Source organism: Dama dama, chromosome 20 (genome assembly GCF_033118175.1).
Source record: "Dama dama isolate Ldn47 chromosome 20, ASM3311817v1, whole genome shotgun sequence".
Taxonomy (NCBI): Eukaryota; Metazoa; Chordata; class Mammalia; order Artiodactyla; family Cervidae; genus Dama; species Dama dama.
Window position 1 is genome coordinate 108,118,347 of NC_083700.1, and position 20,110 is coordinate 108,138,456.

Sequence of the window (20,110 nt, forward strand, 5' to 3'; positions counted from 1 at the left end):
GTTTCAGCATAAGCGCTATATGATTAGTTCTTGTTGTTGTTAAATCCATAAGTCATGTCTGACTCTTTGCAACCTCATAGACTGCAGCACACCAGGTTTCCCTGTCCTTCACTATCTCCCAGAGTTTGCTCAAGCTCATATCCATTGAGTTGGTGATGACCATTTCATCCTCTGTCGTCCCCTTCTCCTCTTGCCCACAATCTTTCCCAACATCAGGGTCTTTTCCAATGAGTCAGCTCTTCGAATCAGGTGGCCAAAGTATTGGAGCTTCAGCTTCAGCATCAGTCCTTCCAATGAATATTCAGCATTGATTTCCTTTAGGATTGACTGGTTTGATTTCCTTGCAGTCCGAGGGACTCTCAAGAGTCATCTCCACCACCACAGTTCGAAAGCATCAGCTCTTTGGTGCTCAGCCTTCTTTATGGCCAACTCTCCCATCTGTACATGACTACTAGAAAAGCCATAGCTTTGACTGTATGCAAAGTGATACTTTTGTCTGCAAAGCGATGCCTCTGCTTTTTAAAACACTGTCTAGGTTTGTCATAGCTTTACTTCCAAGGAGCAAGTGTCTTTTGTTTTTATTTTAAGTATTTCAGGAACCCATAATTTTGCTACTCCTCGCTTAAACCACACATGGACTATCATTAGTTTTAAAATTTGCAAATATAGAAGGTTCTGAGGAGAGAGTCTTGGGGGTTGTGACTTGAAAATGTATCAGATGAGAATTAGTTGCAGAGTCCAGGGATGTAAAGTGTCAGATGTCACTTATCTGATGTTCTGAACTGAGGTGGGTGTCTTGCTCTCATATATCCTGTTAATAAACTCTTCACCTTTCATTGCAACTATGAGTTAATGTCTAAGTGCAAAATGCACTGGAGAGGTGCCTTGTCTGTCTTCCTTACTGATGTATCCTTAAGAACAAGGTTCAGTGATTGTATGCTGAATGAAGGGGAGAGTTGGTTGGAAGGAACATGGAGGACATGGGGATCTTCAATCCCTTCCCAGACGTCAGGACCCCAATTCTTGAGTCCCAGTTCCCACCACTCTGCATCCGTTTCTGGAATTCTCTGAGAGGTGAGCAGAGTCAGGGAGTACAACGTGTTGGAAAGACTTTGGGCTTTGGCTCCAGCCCTCCCTTAAGTTTCCTCCTAAAGAATTTCTCAGGAAAAAAAAATCCAGAGGCTTCTGAGAATCTGATTCTTAGACAAGCCAGGATGGGGACTGGAACAGTGGGCTCTAGCTGTGTCACAACGCAGCTCAATACAACTTACCAAGTGTTTTTGATAACCACCGTGTGCCAGGCACCACACCAGATGTTGTTCTGCATGCATTTTTTCTTTTTTAAAAATGAATACTTATTTTTATTAAAGTTAAACACACACTTTTTAAAAGCCAAATAATGCTATTCACAACAGCCAAAGCATCGAAGCAACCTAAATGTGCATCAACAGATGAGTGAGTAAAGAAGATGTGGTACATATACACAGAGGTATATTAGTCATAGAAAAGATCGAAATAATGCTGTTTGCGTCTACCTGGATGCAACTAGAGATTATCATACTAAGTGAAGTAAGTCAGAAAGAGAAAGACAAATACTATGCGATATCACTTATGTGTGGAATCTAAAGTATGGCACAAATGAACCTATCTAGCAAGCAGAAACAGACTCACAGAATAGAAACGAGACTTGTGGTTGCCAGGAGAGAGGGTAGGTGGGGGAAAAAAGTGTTGCAAGTTTGGGACAGACAAAAACCATTATGCATAGGATGGATAAACAACAAGGCCCTACTGTATAACACAGGGAACTATATTCAATGAAAGTGAAAGTGAAGTGAAAGTGAAGTTGCTCAGTCATGTCCGACTCTTTGCGACCCCATAGACTGTAGCCTACCATAGACTGCAGCCTACAGGCTTCTCCATCCATGGGATTTTCCAGGCAAGAGTATCGGAGTGGGTTGCCATTTCCTTCTCCAGGGGATCTTCCCAACCCAGGGATTGAACCCGGGTCTCCCGCATTGTAGGCAGATGCTTTACCCTCAATATCCTGTGACAAACCATAATGGAAAAGAATATGAAAAAAAGAAGGTCTAAATGTGTATAACTGAGTCACTTTGCTGTACTACAGAGACCGGCACAACATTGCAAATCAACTATGTGTTAGTTGCTCATTCGTGTCCATCTCTTTGTGACCCCATAGACTGTAGCCTACTAGGCTCCTCTGTCCATAGAATTCTGCAGGCAAGAATACTGGAGTAGGTAGCCATTCCCTTCTCAGGGGGGTCCTCCTGATCCAGGGATCAAAATGGGGTCTTCCACATTGCAGGCAGATTCTTTACTGTCTGAGCCACCAGAGAAGCCCCCCAACTATACTTTAATGAAAAAAAAAGCCAAATAGTGTTCAAAGTATCACAAACAAGGCCATGATCCCCACACCACCATCCCTCACAAACCCATCCATAGGTAACTGCTTCTAATAGGCAACTCAACTCTCCTGGAGCTTGTTTATTCTGGAATTTACCTCCAGATTTTCAGAGAATTATGGGAATTCCACTCTCTTTCAAATCATCCATTTTGAATATTACCTACTGATTTCCTATGATGATAAAAAGATTTCAGCTCTTTTCACACCCCTCTCTTCATCTCCATTCTCCCACTATAGTTATCACACTAGTTTTGGTTAAATCCATATTTGGGTTTTTTATTATGATGATCACGTAAATATTGTTCACTGCTGAGTTAATAACAATTGTTTCATTTCTTATTTGAATTTATAGCTAAATCTTCCCTCCCCCACAAACCACTATAAAACAATTCTCAATACAATTTTCCACACAGTCAACTCTGTCAGAATGATCAGTCCTTTTCTTCTTCTCCAGCTCCTCACAGCTACCCACCCCTATCACCACCACCAACACACCTCTTATCTGAGGCCTCCCGTTTCCTGCTCTAATCTGGGCTGGCAACAGTGTGGCTCTCCAGCTTTTGCTTCATGGTTCTTGAGCTAAGATCTTCTTTTTTCATCATCCCAGGAATTTCCTCAGCTGCCCTCCCACTGAGGATACCTAATTTCTCTAGTCCACGTCTTCTGTCCTGGTTTACCCACTTGTCTTAGTGGGGCACACAGCTTCCTGACAAAGGTTCAAGGAGGCAAAGTTTTTGAGGCTCTGCATATCTGAAGACACCTTCATTCTACCTTCATGGGTGAGAGTCTATAGTTTTCGAATTTCCATTAAAAGTCATTTCCACGTGAGAATGGGCATGTGGACACGGAGGGAGAAGGGGAGGGTAGGATGCATTGAGAGAGCACATTGACACAAATACGCCATCTGGGTAAAATAGCTAGTTGGAAGCTGCTATATAACACAGGGAGCTCAGCTTGGTGCTCTGTGATGACCCAGAGGGGTGGGGTTTGGTGGGGTGAGTAGGAGGGAGGCTTAAGGGGAGGGGATAAATGTACACACATAGCTGATTGATTCACTTTGTCATACAACAGAAACTACACAACATGGTGAAGAAATTCTACTCCAGTGTTTTCAAAAGTGTAAAATTCAGTGACCAAAAAAAAAAAGAAAATCAAAGTGGTGACAGCTTTGTCCCAGGCTCTTCTAGGTTCCAGTGTTACTGCTGAGAAATATGAGGCCATTCTCATTTATGAACATTTGTATGTGAGTGGGATTTTCTGAAAAGCTTAGGATCTTGTCTTTATCCTTGATACGCTGAAATTTCACAATGATGTGGCTTAATGTAGATCTTTTTCATTCATTTCGCTGAGCACAAGTCTGGACCATTCAATCTGGGGAATTTTCTTTTGAATTTCTATTGGTACTTCCCTCCCCTCTCTTCACATTCGTCTGCCTAGAACTCCTGTTAGCCAGGTACTTGGTTTCCTGGACTGGGCTTCTCATTTTCTTACCTTTTATCTCCTATAATCCATCACTGTATGTTTTAAAAATTCTCCTTTCCGGAAGATCTCTTTGATGCTAGCTTCCAACCCTTTTCACTGAAAAAATTAAATCAGCTATCACTGTTTTAATTTCAGCAGCACTTTCTTGTTCCGATTTTTAAAAATAATCATACGGCATATTGTCTTATTTTTAAAATATACTGTCTTCTCTTATCTCCCTGAGAATGCTATGCTTTTTCTTTTTAGTTCTTTTTACATTTTTTGGTGAGGGCTGGCTTGTCCTGACCAGGGACTGAACCTGGGCCATGGCAGTGAAATCTCAGAATTCTAGCCACTAGGCAACCAGGGAACTCCCTTACCTTTGTCTTTCTTGGTGGAGATTATTCGTTTCTATTAAACATTAAGACCTTGAAAGTTGATTGGAAGCTCTTTGTGAAAGAGCATAATCACGGGGTAATTTTCATTGGTACCTCCAAGTGCCTGTGGGGCATTTAAGTTTCTTCAGAGAACTCTCCAAATCCCTGCCTCTTGGGTAAAGTTCAGCTGCTGGCTTTGGCTGTGGCTATGTATTTCACCTAATGCCCATTTTCATTCTGCACCCTCATCTCCACAATCCTTATGTATGCTCTGTATGTTTCTCCAGAAAAGTGCCTCCTGTCTCCTATAGAACTGTCTGTGGCCCCTCGCTTTGTGGGACCAGGGCAGGAGATACCTCTTATTATATATCAACCCCTTGCTTTCATCTCTATTCAGGCTCAACAGGGGGAAATGGTTTGCTTCTTGTTGATTGGCAGGCATTTCAACTTGATCTTTCGCTACTCTGCTAAGGAATTCACCATTACTCTACCCTACGTCTGTCTTTGTACATAGCACATAAAATTGCTGGCTTCTCTTAGTTTCATTGAAAATGGAGTTGGTATAAATGTTCTTAGTCTCCTTGTTATTACTGTTATTTAGTAGCTAAGTGGTGTCTGGAAAAGAAACTGACTTCCAGGGACCCAGGAAGAAAGGTCAGCTGTGTCACACTGTGAAGGCAAGAGAAATGCTCTTGTGAATCCTGGTCTTAAGCCCATCCTGAGACACGTTGACTTGAATATCCCTAGCCTCTCACTGCAATTGGCACTGGGCTCCTAACATGCCCCAGACCTGGCCCTCACTGACCTCAGCCAAGGTGAGGCCAAGCTCTCAGGTGAGTATTAGGACTGGTAATAGGGCAACTTAGAACTGACAGTATTGGTCCATCTGCATGTACATGGATCAATTTTTGAACCCAAGAGGTGGAGGTCCTTACATTAACCCTCTGTTTAATTTCATCTTATGATGGTTTGCCAAAAGATAGTTCATTTCATAGACCATCCCTGATTAGTGATGGCTGCCTGGACCACCACAGGGAGAATGGTCCTGTGGCTTTGTCCAGGCTCAGAGGAACAGCCTAATGGTACCTGCCAAGGGTATTGCATAGGAGAGTTAAAATATATGCATGTCACTGACTCGGGCCCTCTCCTCTTCTCAGATTTGTGCCTTCTATCCATGTGATCAAGACGCTCTCAGTGTCCCTATCCAAGTCGCTGATAACAGCTGATTGAGAATGATCCAGGGACATTGCCGTGAGGGGCAGTTCTGAGACTGACCTCTAGTTCGGCACTGATCTACAATCATCAGATATCATCTTGTCTATCATGATATTCAGGATTACTTTTAGAACTGATTTTCAGGACACACTTTCCCATCTCGTGTCTAAGACAGCCTTTTCTGTAAGTGGTCACCTGGATGGGACACAGCAGGATGCCCTTCTTCATCCATTCCTGAGATGCTTAAACTGGGCTGCTGAGAAGTGAGTGGAACACGAAAGAAGAGGTAAGCTTTCAAGTGTACGATCCCTGGGGCCCGTCATTTACAGAGAAGCACTTGGAGGATGGTAGCCCATGGCCTCTCTTCACATCCTCAGTAAACTTTGATTCTCCTGGGGTGGGCAGTGGGGGAAGGAGCAGTGATGATTACACAGAGCATTACAGAAAATAAACAGGCACACTCCATTTCAAGCAGCTCATACTTTTATCGGAAAATACAAACTTTCTAAAATTAAGTGTCTTACTTCTATTTTACCAACAACAACAAAAACAAAAATCACTCATGTTAGCTAAATACAGATGCATATGTGGATGAGCAAGTGCGTATGAATCCAAGGGGGGAGTGTGTAGTCTGCACTTTGCAAGAGGGCAGACTGTGTGCGTGTATGAGCCTTGGTCCATAGATGCGTCTGGCCTTGCTGTTTTCTGTCTGTGACCTGGTCGGAACCTTGGCTTTCCAAACTTCATACCAAGCTGCTACAGAATCCAGAATTCCAGAGCCCTTAGCCCTGCTCCAGGGGCTAACGTGGGAGGAGGAGGGTAAGAAGGAGATCTAAAAATTTATGCCATTCCCATTGGAGGAAAAGTAGGGGCTGTTCATCAGGGGCCCACCGGACGTTGAGCCAAACCTGGAGGAGGAAGAAAAGGACATCGTGATGGGACTCCCCTGGTGGTCCAGTGGTTAAGACACCACCCTCCCAGTGAAGGGTCCCGGGTTCAATCCCTGGCCAAGGAACTAGATCCCATGTGCTACAACTCAGAGGTCGCATGCTGCAACAAAAGAGCCTACATGTGGCAATGAAGATTCTGCCTGCGTGTCACAACTAAGACCCGGTGCAGCCAAATACATTTTTAAAATATTAAAAGAGAAAAAAGGCATTGTGATGGAATTCCTGATGTTGGTGGTGATATTAGGGAAAGTAATATGTTAATTTGGGGGCTGTCAAAGACTGGGAAGATCATGACAGGCTTAGAAACTGAAAGCTTTAGCAATAATACAAAAAGCTTTGGCTCTGAGAAAATAACATTAAAATGATATTATTGGAAGACAATAAAGAGTTTCTTCTGCCACTCCTTTAGGTCACAAAGGCCCTGGCAGCCTGTAGGGACTTTGTCCAGCCTATGCTCTCTCCATATCCAGGACCACAGACGAGGAAGCCTCTCTGGATTGGAGCACCTTACCTGTGGGCCTATAGCCCCTGTACCTGCCTTAGAGGATCGTGTGTGTCCCTCAAGAGATTTCACAACATCAGAGAACTCAGAGTCACATCCCAGAGTGAGATTTCAGAGTCCGGACCACCCCAGGGCTCCTGATCCCCTTCTCAGCACCAGGCTCAATCAGGCCCTGAATTTCAACCCCAATCTGGCAAGAAAGCAGGGAGGCACCCCTGACTGCCCGCAGCTTTGCTAGACCCCCAGGTAAGGAAGAGCCGAGAAGTCCTGAGCCTCAACCTCCAAGAACAGAAATACATATTCTTCTGCCTTTTCTCCCCAGCACACTGTTAGCCATACTTCGAAAGAGAGTTCAAAAACCGTCTTCTCTGTGAAGACTTTGCTGACCTCTCCAGATGGAATCATTTACTCACACTTCTGGTATCCTATTGCAATTTCTTTCCCCATCTGCTAGGATACTTTGAATGAATGGAACAGAGCTCAAGACAAATCACAGCAGAGCAAATGGCTAGATTTAGTCTAATCCAGGGATTCTCAGTCGCTTTTCAGCTGGGCAGATGCATATTACAGAGGACGCTCACGTTCATGGTGCCCTCCCATGAATTGATGAAACAAAAAAGGAGCAGGGGGTAGAGGAGGGGAGAAGCAATGGGGACAAACCAGCGCATTAATTTGTAATGCCTCAGCTGGTATCAGTATCCGTCGCTCACATGAGCAGCCGCGGACAACCGAGGATTTGGGTTGTCTGCATCCCTACTCACTAAAATAAATTTTCTGAGAAGAGGGACAATGTCTGGACTGTTCACCATTCTACACTCAGCACCCAGTCCAGGACCTGGCACAAGGTAGGGTGCCGGATAAGCAATTAATGTCAGTGGTAACATTTCTTTTTCTCTTTTTCAAAAATCACATTGGAAAAGAAATTATTGGAAGTGATGCTACTTTAACGATACTCTGAATTCCACTCTGGTTTATAAAATAAAGGCCATAACCCATACTTGAGTATTTAATAATTACCAGCAATAAGTTGGGTGTAACACACCTCGTATCTGTTGTCACACCCCACACATCTGAGCCCTTTCGGTTGAAAAGTTCTGATGGGGTCAGCTGCCAAGGGCATGGTCTGGACAGGACCTACCCTAGAGATCCAGGAAGAGGGCTAATCCACACAGACTACAGTTCCCCAGGAGTGCTTCCTGGAGGAAGAGGAGGAGCTTGAACTGCCTCTCGAGCACCATTGAAAGGTCTTGGTTTGCCTGAGACAGTTTCCCCACTGGCATTCCCACTGCAATTATTATTTGCAGTCTTTTGACTCTTAAGCTTATTGCTGCTTGAAAGATACATTGTATGGTGATCCTGGACTTAGCAGAGGTCAGGGAAGGCTCCCCTCCTCCTTCCCTGAGACCACCGAGGCCACCTGCTCCTTCCTCTCCCACCGCATATAGTTTGGTCTCTTGGTTCTCTTCTTTGCTCCTGACCCAGAGGAAGCACTGACCCTCCTTGTCTCCCAAACTAAACTCTCTTCGCCTAGGCCCTGGTAACCCTCCCTGCCCAGGACAGCGTCTTCTGGACCTTATTCCATCCAGCACTAGTAACCCCTAGCACCACCCCTGAGCCCAGGGCTCCCTCCGCCCCACCCTGCGGTGCCCAGGGTTTCTTGCCACACTGTCATCCCACCGTCTCTTCCTCTGGCTCCCTGCACTCCACACTCTCCTGTTCTTCTCCCATCTCCTTAGATCCTTTGCTTGTGCCTCTCCATCTCCACAACCCCTCTACGTGTTGGGAGGCCCAGGGTTCAGTCCTTGGGCCTCTCTTCCTCTCTCTGGACATGTGCTCCCAGGCGACCTTATCCCACCCCATGCTTCTAAACATCATCTATATGATTTCAGTTCAGTTCAGTCGCTCAGTCGTGTCTGGCTCTTTGCGACCCCATGAATCACAGCACGCCAGGCCTCCCTGTCCATCACCAACTCCCAGAGTTTACTCAAACTCATGTCCATCGAGTTGGTGATGCCATCCAACCATCTCATCCTCTGTCGTCCCTTTCTCCTCCTGCCCCCAATCCCTCCCAGCATCAGGGTCTTTTCCAATGAGTCAACTCTTCACATGAGGTGGCCAAAGTATTGGAGTTTCAGCTTCAGCATCAGTCCTTGCAGTGAACACCCAGGACTGATTTCCTTTAGGATGGACTGGTTGGATCTCCTTGCAGTCCATGGGACTCTCAAGAGTCTTCTCCAACACCACAGTTCAAAAGCATCAATTTTTCAGCACTCAGCTTTCTTTATAGTCCAACTCTCACACCCATACATGACCACTGGAAAAACCATAGCTAATGATCCCCAAATTTATATTATCAGCCACCACTTCTCCCCGGAGCCTCAGACTCAGACACCCACCTGCCCATCAACAGCTCCACTCCTGTATCTAATGGGCATCTCAAATTTGGCATAAGCAGAGCTTCCCTGGTGGCTGAGTGGAGCCACTGGCTGCGAACTACTGAAGCCCATGCACCTATAGCCTGTTCTGTACAACAAGAGAAGCCACCACAATGAGAAACCTGCGCGCCACAACTAGAGAAAAAGCCCATGCAGCAATGAGGCCCCAGCACAGCCAAAAGTAAATACATACACAAATAAAATTATTTTTAAAAATTTCACATATGCAAAAACCAAATTCCTGATCAAGGGACCTGTGCTCTCCTCATCCGGACTTTGGTACTGCCACTTATCCAGACACTCAAGTCAAGAACGTACAAATCAGTGTTACTTGCTCACTATCCTGTGTAAACGAAATAGTGGGAAGTTGCTAAATAACAAAGGGAGCCCAGCCTGGAGCTCCGTGATGACCTAGAGGGGTGGGATGAGGGGAGGAGAGGAAAGAGAGGGAGGGGAAGGATGTAGATATATATATGTATATATACATATACAAAATATGACTGATTCGTGTTGTACAGCAGAAACCAACACAAAATTGTAAAGCAATTTTCCACCAATTAAAAATAAATAAAATAGCTCAGTTAAACAAACAAACAAACTAGGAATCACATTTGACTCCTCTCTTTTCCTTCTTCCACATCCAACCATCAAGTCCCATCAATTCTACCAAGAAAATAAACGTTCCAGATTTTTCTCACCTCCTTTCCAGGGTTGCTCCTAGTCTACGCTACTAGCACCTCTTGCTTGGGCAGCTGTAAAGGCGCCCAGCCTGGTCCCCCCCCCCCCCCATCAGCTCTTTCCCCACAGCCCTCTCTTTGTACACTGGCCCATGTCATCTTCTTACAGAGAGAATTAGAGCATGCATGGCCTCCCACATCTCCTTCCTACCTCTGCTGGCAGACCCTCCCTAGTCCAGGCCTGCCACTACTCTAATTTGAAATCCGCCCCCTCTCTTCCCCACCAACTGTGCTCCAGCTACATTTCCCATCTCACGGCCACTGCACTTTCTATCCTTCCTGCCCAGAGGGCTCATCAATTATATATACACATGGTTCATCCTCTCGTTTCATTCAGATCCCCCCCTTTTCCCTGCACCTGACATGTATGATGCTTGTTCATTTCTGCATTGTCTATTGATCCTCCTGGAATGACTGAAGGAAACACGCTTGTCTTGTTCACTCCAGTAACCCGTGCCTAGAGCCAGCCAGGCACACGGAGGAGGCCACAAATATTTTTTGAATAAATGAACCATCCCTTTGAGGGATCCTGGCCTGCACTCCTCGCCTCACCTTTCTGACCCCACTTTCCTGGTCTTTGCAGATAACCTCTCAGGCACCCCTCCAGCCTGTTGACCTCGCTGCCTCCCTTCGCTCTCCTTTGCCCACAATGTCCCCAGCTGGCCCCCGGCTCCTGCCCACTCCTAAGGCTGCTCCTTCCTCAGTCTCCTCCCTTTCCCGTCTCTCTGAAGACAGCTAGAGACCAGGGCTCTCCCTCTTTCTGCTCCCCACCAGTGCTTCCCAACAGCTGACCAACGAGAATGTGGGACCACGCTGCTTCTCAGCATGGCCGGTTCTGCAGTGAGTCTCCCTTCCCCCAAGCCCAGAGTTACAGCGAGGAAGGGGCGTCTGCCGGCCTACAGGTGGGCTGTCCGCCCTCTGCAATCTCATCCACTCTCACCTCTCTTACAGACCCTGCAGTCACCTCTCTTCCCCCGTCTCTCTCCCCTCTGGCCCATCAATTCATTCCAGCATTCACAGCTCTGCATCGGACCCCCAGGCCTACCAGCCAGAGCTTTTAATAACCCAAGTCCGGCCTCCCCTTTCCTTTTTCCGTCTCATTCAAGGGGTAAATCTCATACCTCAACCAGGTGCCTTTATTCCCCAGGTCTCAAGTCTGCCATGCAACCTCCCACCTGAGGGCCTGATTCCCCAGGATGCTGCCCCCTCCCCATCCTGTAGGCCTCACTGCCCAGCCAGCAGGGACCTTCCCTCTGTCCCTGGACCGCTGTGATGGCACTCTGTCATGGCACTAACATCATCGCGCCCCCTTCTGGTCCACTCCCATCTCTGAAGGAACGAACCACGTCCTATTCATCGACGGGGCCCCACAGGCTAAGTTCACCGTCACTACGTGCGTCAACCGATGCAGCACTTTCCCGGGTGTATGGGTGGAACACACTGAGATATGAGAAAAGGGGAGGAGAAAAAGGATGGGGAGAAGGAAGGGAGGGAGAGAAGGGAGGAAGGCAAGAGGGGAGGGAAGGGTGGGAGGGAAAGAATAAGAAGAGAAAAGAAATGAGAGGTCACGGTCACGGGTTTTATGTTCAATTGACACTACTGACCATCACCTTGTTGAATGTTCTCCATGCACCCTGGTAAATTAAGTGATCTGTGAATTCCAACAGTTGAGAAATCTTTTTATCTTTGTTTCTACCTTTCTCATCCCAAACAGATCTGACTATGGAAACCTCTTTCCTAGAGTTCAGTGGGAACACTGAAGCACCCATTGACAGGACAGTGAGGGGCAGTGAGGGGGAGGAAGGGAATCCTTGTCAGGTTGTGGAGTCTGGCCCTAACCCTATAAAGGGAGGTTCTCACAGTGGGGCACACATTCTCCAGGGGGCACCCAGGACACTTGGATTCTCAGGACTGACCCGGCCCCACCTGCCTCACAGAAGTGAAGGTTTGGTGGGCGGAAATGAGCAGCTGCGTGCTATTAAAGCAACAAACACATTTCTTACTGACCTGCATGTAAAGTTTGTGTGGAATTGTCAGTGAAAAAGGTTTGAGTTTGTGTTGGCTCTTAGCTGCTAAGCCCCTCTCCTCTGGTGTTTGGGGTAGGTTGGGGGGAAAGTGTGAGCAGTCCGATAAGCTGTGGGAGAAGCTTCAGCAGGGCCAGCTGCGAACTCACGGGGCTGTTGCAGAGATTGGCCTGGCAAGGAGCTCAGGACGCAGTGAGTGGGGGAGAGAGCTGTAAGGAGACCACCTGGGCAGTGGCCCGCTGGACGCCAGGCAAACGGGGAAAGGCATATGCGTCCAGTTCCACCACCTGCTGCGGGCAGGTGTCCCTCCGCTCCTGACACACAGCGGCCTCTCCGCACCAGACTGAGGACTCCGGCCCCGCACCGGGCCCTGACCAGGCTCACCGCCACACCGGGTCCGTCCCGCACCCACAGCCTCTGCACACAGGCCCGGGGCTCCTCCCGGCCAGGGAACATACGTAACAAGGAAGCGCCGGAGGGGCCCAGAGCGCCCACCTGCCCTCACCAGCAGCTTCCGGGAGAACACGCCAGCTTCCGGCACGGGCGGGAGACTCACCCATATGCCGGGGGGAACAGGTACTGCGGCCCGTCTCCTGCCATGGGGGAAGGGTCTCGGGCATTGCTGGCCAGCTTCTGAGGTGTCCTCTGAGGGTACGGGTAGTTGGGCTGGACGAAGGGGATGTAGCTCATCAGGGGGGTGTAGGAAGAGCGGAAAATCTGTTGTCCCATCTGCTGGGGGTTGTATGGCGTCACCTGCAGGGCAGAGAGCAGAGAGGCGCTGAGTCCAGCAGAGCCTGCTGCCTCTAAACATCACAGTCCCCCAGCCCTGACCCGAACCCTGGGTCCCACTCCTCAGCCCCTGTGGCCCCTCAGTCACAGGGTGGTACCCCACAGAAGACAATGTGTTGAACTGGAAAAAGCACAGGGCTCAGCTTCTTTATGGGAGACCAGCAAGGTATTTCATTTATCCGAGCCTCAGTTTCTTGATCCATAAAATGGGCAAACACTATGTCCATTAGTATGGGGATTGAGTCAGCTGATATAAGTAGAGAGACTGGCACATAACATATAACAAATGAATATTATTTCCGTGATTGTTTCTCTTCCCTGTTCCCTAACTTTCCCTTGGTCAATAATATCTCAAAAGCCCATGGTTCACTGTCGTTTACAATCGCAGTCAAGGCTGTGGAGATGTGTCCATCCCTGGCTTCTAGCTCACGATCTCAACAGATGCCCAAGTCTGAGACAGCCCTGCCCAGTGGAAATTCTTGTGATGAATGATGGAAATCTGGGTCTCCACCCAATATGGTACCCACCAGACATAAATGTAGCTACTGAGCACTTGAAATGGGGCTTGTGTGACTGAATTTTAAATTTTAGTTAGTTTTAGTTGGTTTCAACATAAACAGCCACACATGGCTGCTGGTTACATTACTGGAGAGTGTGAGTGCAGGAGAAAGGCCAAAGAGGGGAAATGGGATTCAGCTCAAACTCTAGAGAAAAGTAGGAACTCACTGGGTTTCTGAGACCACCCGGATCAGACTCATCAAGAAGCAGGGCTCCCACTGTCTTCTTGGCAAGGCAGGGGCCCCATCTGTCTTATTTACTGATTTATCCTCAGCCCTAAGCAAGGCCTGTCACATAGCAGTTGCTCAATAAACATGTGTTAAGTGAATAAGTGAAAAAAGTAAAGAAAGAAAGAGGAGGTGGATGGAGGGAAGAAAAGACCAATGTCCACTTGAATACCTAAAATGATAGGGAGCTCTTTACATTGCGAGCACTGTATTCTACCACTGACAGCTCCAAATGTCTGACATGGAGCTGATATCCATCTTCCTGTGTGTTTTGGTCAAAACTAGGGAAATTCTTGCATTTCCACTTTCACAGCAAGAGTGGGGTCCACGCTGTTTAGCTGCTCAGTATACCGACTGCCCGCTCTCACCCTGCACACCCTTATCTAATTTAAAAAGATGACAAAGGCTAGTGCTCATTAAGTGATAATAAGGGTGTGCCAGGCCCTTCATGTGGATTCTCTCATTTAAATTCTGAACAGCCCCCGTGAGGTAGGACCATTAGGATTCCCATTTTAGGTACAAGGAAACGGAAGCTCAGAGAAGTTAAGTAACTTGCTTAGTAAGTGTTTCAAGTGTCCGAGTTTTGTCAGAGTCCCCGAGTCCCTGGACTGCACCACTGTGCTCGCTCCTTCTAGAAGTCTGGGCCCATCCCTCCTGGCCCTCCCCATCCTTCCCCCGGTGGACAGATAGGCTCCGATGATGCTGGATGTGGGTGCCAAACCCCCAAGAGGATGAGCTGAAGGTCATAAAGTGCCAAGAGCTCAAAGAGAGAACCCAGGAAGGGACCTCCCAGGACAGACACCCAAGGGTCAGCATGGCAGAAAAAAAAAAAAACCTGGTTTTCCCAGTGTAGGGGGTGGGAGTCCCAGAGCTGAACCTGAGAGGAAACGGACATGAAAAAGAAGATGTAGGTCTTAGAGCTGACACAAGCTTCACTCAAAATTGTACCCTACTGGTGCACTGGGAAGACCCAGAGGGATGGGATGGGGAGGGAGGTGGGAGGGGGTATCAGGATGGGGAACACATGTAAATCCATAGCTGATTCATGTCAATATATGGCAAAAACCACTACAACATTGTAAAATAATTAGCCTCCAAATAATAAATGAAAAAACAAAAAAACTGTACCCTAGCTACATGTCACTGATAAAAACCATAAACCAGAGCTGTGTAGAGGGCTCTGGAACCATCTGCAAGACACACTCTGCTGACAAAAGCAATGATAGAGCAGTGTGCCCAGAATGCCACATTCATATAAAAATGCTTGTATAAACAGGTATCACTGGAAGGGCACCTAAGAAACCAGTCACAGTGATTGCTTCTAAGGTGTTTAAAATCTTACACCAGGTTTTTAACATTACTGTTTCAAATATATGCACATACATAACTTCATCTAAAAGCATTTGCTGAAGAGCTAGGTGGATGGAATCACTGCTCATGAGGTGGACGGGTCGAGATTGGGATTCTGTGAGCTTGACTGCCTCCCCTCGCAACCTCATCTCAGGATGCAAAGCTCCTACTGCTGAAAGAGCAGCCCTGGCCCAGGTGATAAAGTGACCTATACTTATAGTCCCTTCTCTATCTTCTAGAACATTCTAACATCCTTCAGGGCAGAGGTGCAGTTTGAAGAGAAAGGGTAGGGCTACCTGGGGGGAGAGGAGAGGCCAAGGAGTCTGTGACCTGGGTGTGTGCATTGCGGGGGGCAGTGTGCAAGGCCGGACTAAGAATGTAGCCTGTTCTCAGCTCTTCTCCTCACACCCCACCCCTGATCCAAGATACTCAGACTCTCTGAGTATCAAGAAGTGCTATTTGTGTTGCCTGTGTGTGCTCAGGTCCACGCACATCCAGTCTGGTGGCATGTATATAAACACATCTTTATTTATGTCTGGGTACATGTTTGTATTTTCATCTCTGGTGCTTGATTTTTTTAAAAGATCTTTTTGATGTGGGCCATTTTTAAAGTCTTTATTGATTTTGCTACAATATTGTGTCTGTTTTGTGTTTTGTTTTGTTTTGTTGTGTTTTTTGGCTACAAGGCATGTGAAATCTTAGCTCCCGGACCAGGAATTGAACCCACATCCCCTGCATTGGAAGGTGAAGTCTTAACCACCGGACTGCCAGGGAGGTCCCTCTGCTGCTTTACTTTGATACTACATATTTATGAATCTTATTTACAAGAGGCAGTAAGCCAGAGTTACTGGGAACATGGGCCCTGAAGCCAGCCAGCTCAAGATCAAACCTGATCTGCCATTGTGTTACTGTCGAGCAGCTGTTGACCCCGGACCTACCCATGGGAACAGGGGGTGCAGATTTAGCTGACAAAAATAGGTAACACCCAGTTAAATTTGAGTTTAAGATAACAGTAAAATTTTTTTAATAGAAGTATGGTCTATGCAGTATTTGGGATATAGCTCTACTAAAATTTTATTCACCATTTACCTGGATTTAAATTTAACTAGGTGTCTTGTATTTTAACTGAGGAAACTATGGGAGGGCTATGACTCCCAGCACAAGTGATGCTGGGCCAGGCCATGTGATCTGCTCTGGCAGACGGTGGGCAAACATGACCACATCCCACATCTGAGCCCTCCCACACTCCCACCATCCAGCATGGCAGGTGCAAAAGCGATCTTCAGCCTGGGCCCAGAAGGGGGACACTTAAAAAAGGCTTGACCCCAACCCCAGTGCAGCTTAGTCAACCTGTAGACCTTTGGGTAAAAATTAAACATTGCATTGCTTAAAGTCTCTGAGACATTGAGGCTGTTGGTTGCCACAGCAAAAGCTAACTTAGGTGTTAACTTTATAACCTCAGGCAAATTATTGCATCTCTCTGCGTCTCCCTTTCCTCATCTTGACTCTACCTCATAGGGTGGTTCTGAAAATTAAACGAATGCAGGTAAGGCCCTTAGAGAAGGGCCTGGCATACAGTAAGGGCTCTGTAAGTGCCGGCCAGCGTTGTCTCCTGGGGTCACTGCTTTGTGGCCGCGTGCATTTTGGTGCTTGTGTCTGTACTCTGGGGTCAAAGGTGGGCCGGAAAGCGTGGCTGGTGACCAGCTGGACAAAGACAAGGTGACAGACATCCTTCTGACCTGAAGGCCTCCATGGGCTGGGACAGAGGTGAGAAGGTCATCAACTCACCTGTCTGGAGTAACACCCCAGCTGAGGGTGCAGGGTCTGCTGGTAGGGCATCCTGGCTGCCCGCTGGGGGTACAGGCCCTGGGGAGAGAACGGAGGGACTCAGTGCCATGGGGTGAGAGGCTCCCCGCCAAAGAATGGCAGCCACTCAGCTCAGCTTCCAGCTCCCTTGCCTGCATCTCCAGACACAGCAGAGTCCATCCCATCACACTGCTGGCCAGACGCCCCCCCTCCCCACCCCTCTCCCCAGCTGCTTAGTCCAGCTGGAATCAGGTTGAGCTGGCATGCCTCACACCACACAGGGAGCCCCTGGTTAGCAGGATTCACAGCCTTTTGATTGAATATTTAAGACATGAGCTTCAGGAACCTGCCTGTCTTTTGAAATCCAGGTCTGCTCCTTAGGCTATGTGACCTTGGGCAAATCACTTCACCTCTCTGAGCCTCTTTTCCCTTGTCTCTAAAATTATGTGTGTTTAAGCCTGCAATAAACTGTGAAAAATTCTGAAAAGAGATGGGAATACCAGACCACCTGACCTGCCTCTTGAGAAACCTATATGCAGGTCAGGAAGCAACAGTTAGAACTGGACATGGAACAACAGACTGGTTCCAAATAGGAAAAGGAGTACGTCAAGGCTGTATATTGTCACCCTGCTTATTTAACTTATATGCAGAGTACATCATGAGAAACGCTGGGCTGGAAGAAGCACAAGCTGGAATCAAGATTGCCAGGAGAAATATCAATAACCTCAGATATGCAGATGACCCCACCCTTATGGCAGAAAGTGAAGAGGAACTAAAAAGCCTCTTGATGAAAGTGAAAGAGGAGAGTGAAAAAGTTGGCTTAAAGCTCAACATTCAGAAAACAAAGATCATGGCATCTGATCCCATCACTTCATGGCAAATAGATGGGGAAACAGTGGAAACAATGTCAGACTTTATATTTTTGGGCTCCAAAATCACTGCGGATGGTGACTGCAGCCATGAAATTAAAAGACGCTTACTCCTTGGAAGGAAAGTTATGACCAACCTAGATAGCATATTAAAATGCAGAGACATTACTTTGCCAACAAAGTTCCATCTAGTCAAGGCTATGGTTTTTTCAGTGGTCATGTATGGATGTGAGAGTTGGACTATAAAGAAAGCTGAGCGCCGAAAAATTGATGCTTTTGAACTGTGGTGTTGGAGAAGACTCTTGAGAGTCCCTTGGACTGCAAGGAGATCCAAGCAGCCCATCCTAAAGGAGATCAGTCCTGGGTGTTCACTGGAAGGACTGATGCTGAAGCTGAAACTCCAGTACTTTGGCCAGTTCTTGCGAAGAGTTGACTCATTGGAAAAGACCCTGATGCTGGGAGGGATTGGGGGCAGGAGGAGAAAGGGACGACAGAGGATGAGATGGTTGGATGGCATCACTGACTCGATGGACATGAGTTTGAGTAAACTCCAGGAGTTGGTGACGGACAGGGAGGCCTGGTGTGCTGCAATTCATGGGGTTACAAAGAGTTGGACACGACTGAGCGACTAAACTGAACTGAACTGAAGCCTGCAAAGCCTGAGAAGGAAGCCAGATTATCTCTGTTGGTGTCTATGCCCCTTTTCTAAGTACCCTTCGCCAAACCCCATTCCTGCCCGAAGGCATGAGGTGCCTGAGGCTGTCTGTATCACGTGTGCTAGTTTGCCTCATGTTTATTTAAACACACTGGCCCTTGTGCTTCCATCTGTGTCTGCAGCCATGTGTTTCTGTGTACAAATGTGCAACTGTGAACCCAGGTGTGTTAGTCTGGGCCTCTGTTGCTGGGTGTCTACCTGCCCACGTGTATACCTGTGTCTGTACCTGATGATAAAGACGGTCATGAAGATAAATGAGCTAAGCCATCTAAAGGGCCCAGAATAGCACCCAGCATGTAGTAAGGATTCTGCTAGTGCTAGGTACTTTTACCGTCTCTCACTGTCTCCCCCCTATCCCCACTGCTCCCGCCACTTGAAGAGGCTGCCTGGCATCTCAGCCCAATGCTAAGTAGAAATTTTATTCACACCTCTGCCCAGAGTGGCCTTAGGTGTGCCTGTGCATACACACACACACACACACACACACACACAGAGCAGAACTGCTGCTGTGGGTGGGGTCGGCTCATGACTCATCCAGTCCCAGGCTGCCCCCATCCTCCAATCCAGAGTTAATCCATAAGATGCAGCTCAAAACCCAAAGCACCCCTCAGACCAGAATATGTCTTTCCAGAAGATTCCACACCAGAGATGCTGCCTCCATCATTCACTCAGCTGAGCCAGTCATCAAAGCACTGATGGCTGAACTGCCCTTGATGACTTCCTCGGAGCCCCTGGACTGCTCATAAAAGGCTCCGAATCCCTGATGTGGGGTTCTGGGGAAGGCCCCCAGCTCTCCTAGGGTGCACATCCTCTCAGAGCCTTCCTTGCTGTCTGCTCCCAGGCACCCGCACTTGACCGTGGCCGGGCCTCCCCCACATCCACCAGCCCCTTCATCGCTTGAATCCAGTGCACAGGCTTGCCTTTTCTTCAAGCTCTAAGGCCCCAGGGCAGCCACACCTACCTCCCCAACCAGCCTGTGACCCCAGGGCATGGTCTGAACTGGGGCAGGGAAGTCAGCCGATGGGGCTGCCCTGCCTGTGGCCAGGCCTCAGTGGGCTCCAAGGCCACGCTCCAAGTGCCCCTCTTCTGTTTCACCACCTCCCCACCAGCACTCAGCCCTGCTTTCCACTGCCAACTCCCCTGGGCCGCCGTCCTCCCCACGCCTGCCTGGGCGAGGCCACTCCTAGGCTGTGTGAGCTGCCTGTCCCTGCTCCGTCATGGGGTGGGTTTTCAGGAGACGATGCCGTCTTCATCAGTATGAGCCACCCTCAGTGACTTGAAGGGGATTTCTGGTTGTTCAAATTGCAATTCTGTGAAATCACAAGCAAGGGGAGATACACATCCATTCCTCTTTGCTTGAGGCCATGACCTCTTCGCATGTGCCCGCCCTCTTTAATTGGGAGCAGAGTTCCTTTGTGCCAAGCAGCCCCGGATTCTCTGTGGAGCTTTTGGGTACTGGGGACTTAGTCTTCCATGGCTCTGCATCCGTCCACTGCAAAGCTCTGAGTAGACTGGATTTGGGACCTTATCTTCATTCCTAACGTCAAGCGGGAAAAAGAGACTGGGATAGACTGTTCCCTGTTTCTCCTCTGTGCCTCTTCAAGGTCTGCAGACCTCCCTGACCCCGTGTCCCAGGAAGATCAGGGCTGAATAACAATAAGAACCAACACCTG

General features: G+C 47.9%; 1 protein-coding gene across 1 annotated transcript in view; it reads right to left on the bottom strand.

The window, feature by feature from the left end:
- Nucleotides 1-6,035: 6,035 nt before the first annotated feature.
- Nucleotides 6,036-20,110, bottom strand: part of C20H1orf94 (chromosome 20 C1orf94 homolog) — a 38,770-nt gene continuing 24,695 nt past the window's right edge. The window contains exons 5-7 of the mRNA XM_061120108.1: nt 16,836-16,913; nt 12,680-12,876; nt 6,036-6,383 (exon numbers count right to left, since the gene is read on the bottom strand). Of these exons, the coding sequence (XP_060976091.1) occupies nt 6,308-6,383; nt 12,680-12,876; nt 16,836-16,913 (351 nt within the window). The 3' untranslated portion in view covers nt 6,036-6,307. The remainder of the gene's footprint in view (nt 6,384-12,679; nt 12,877-16,835; nt 16,914-20,110) is intronic.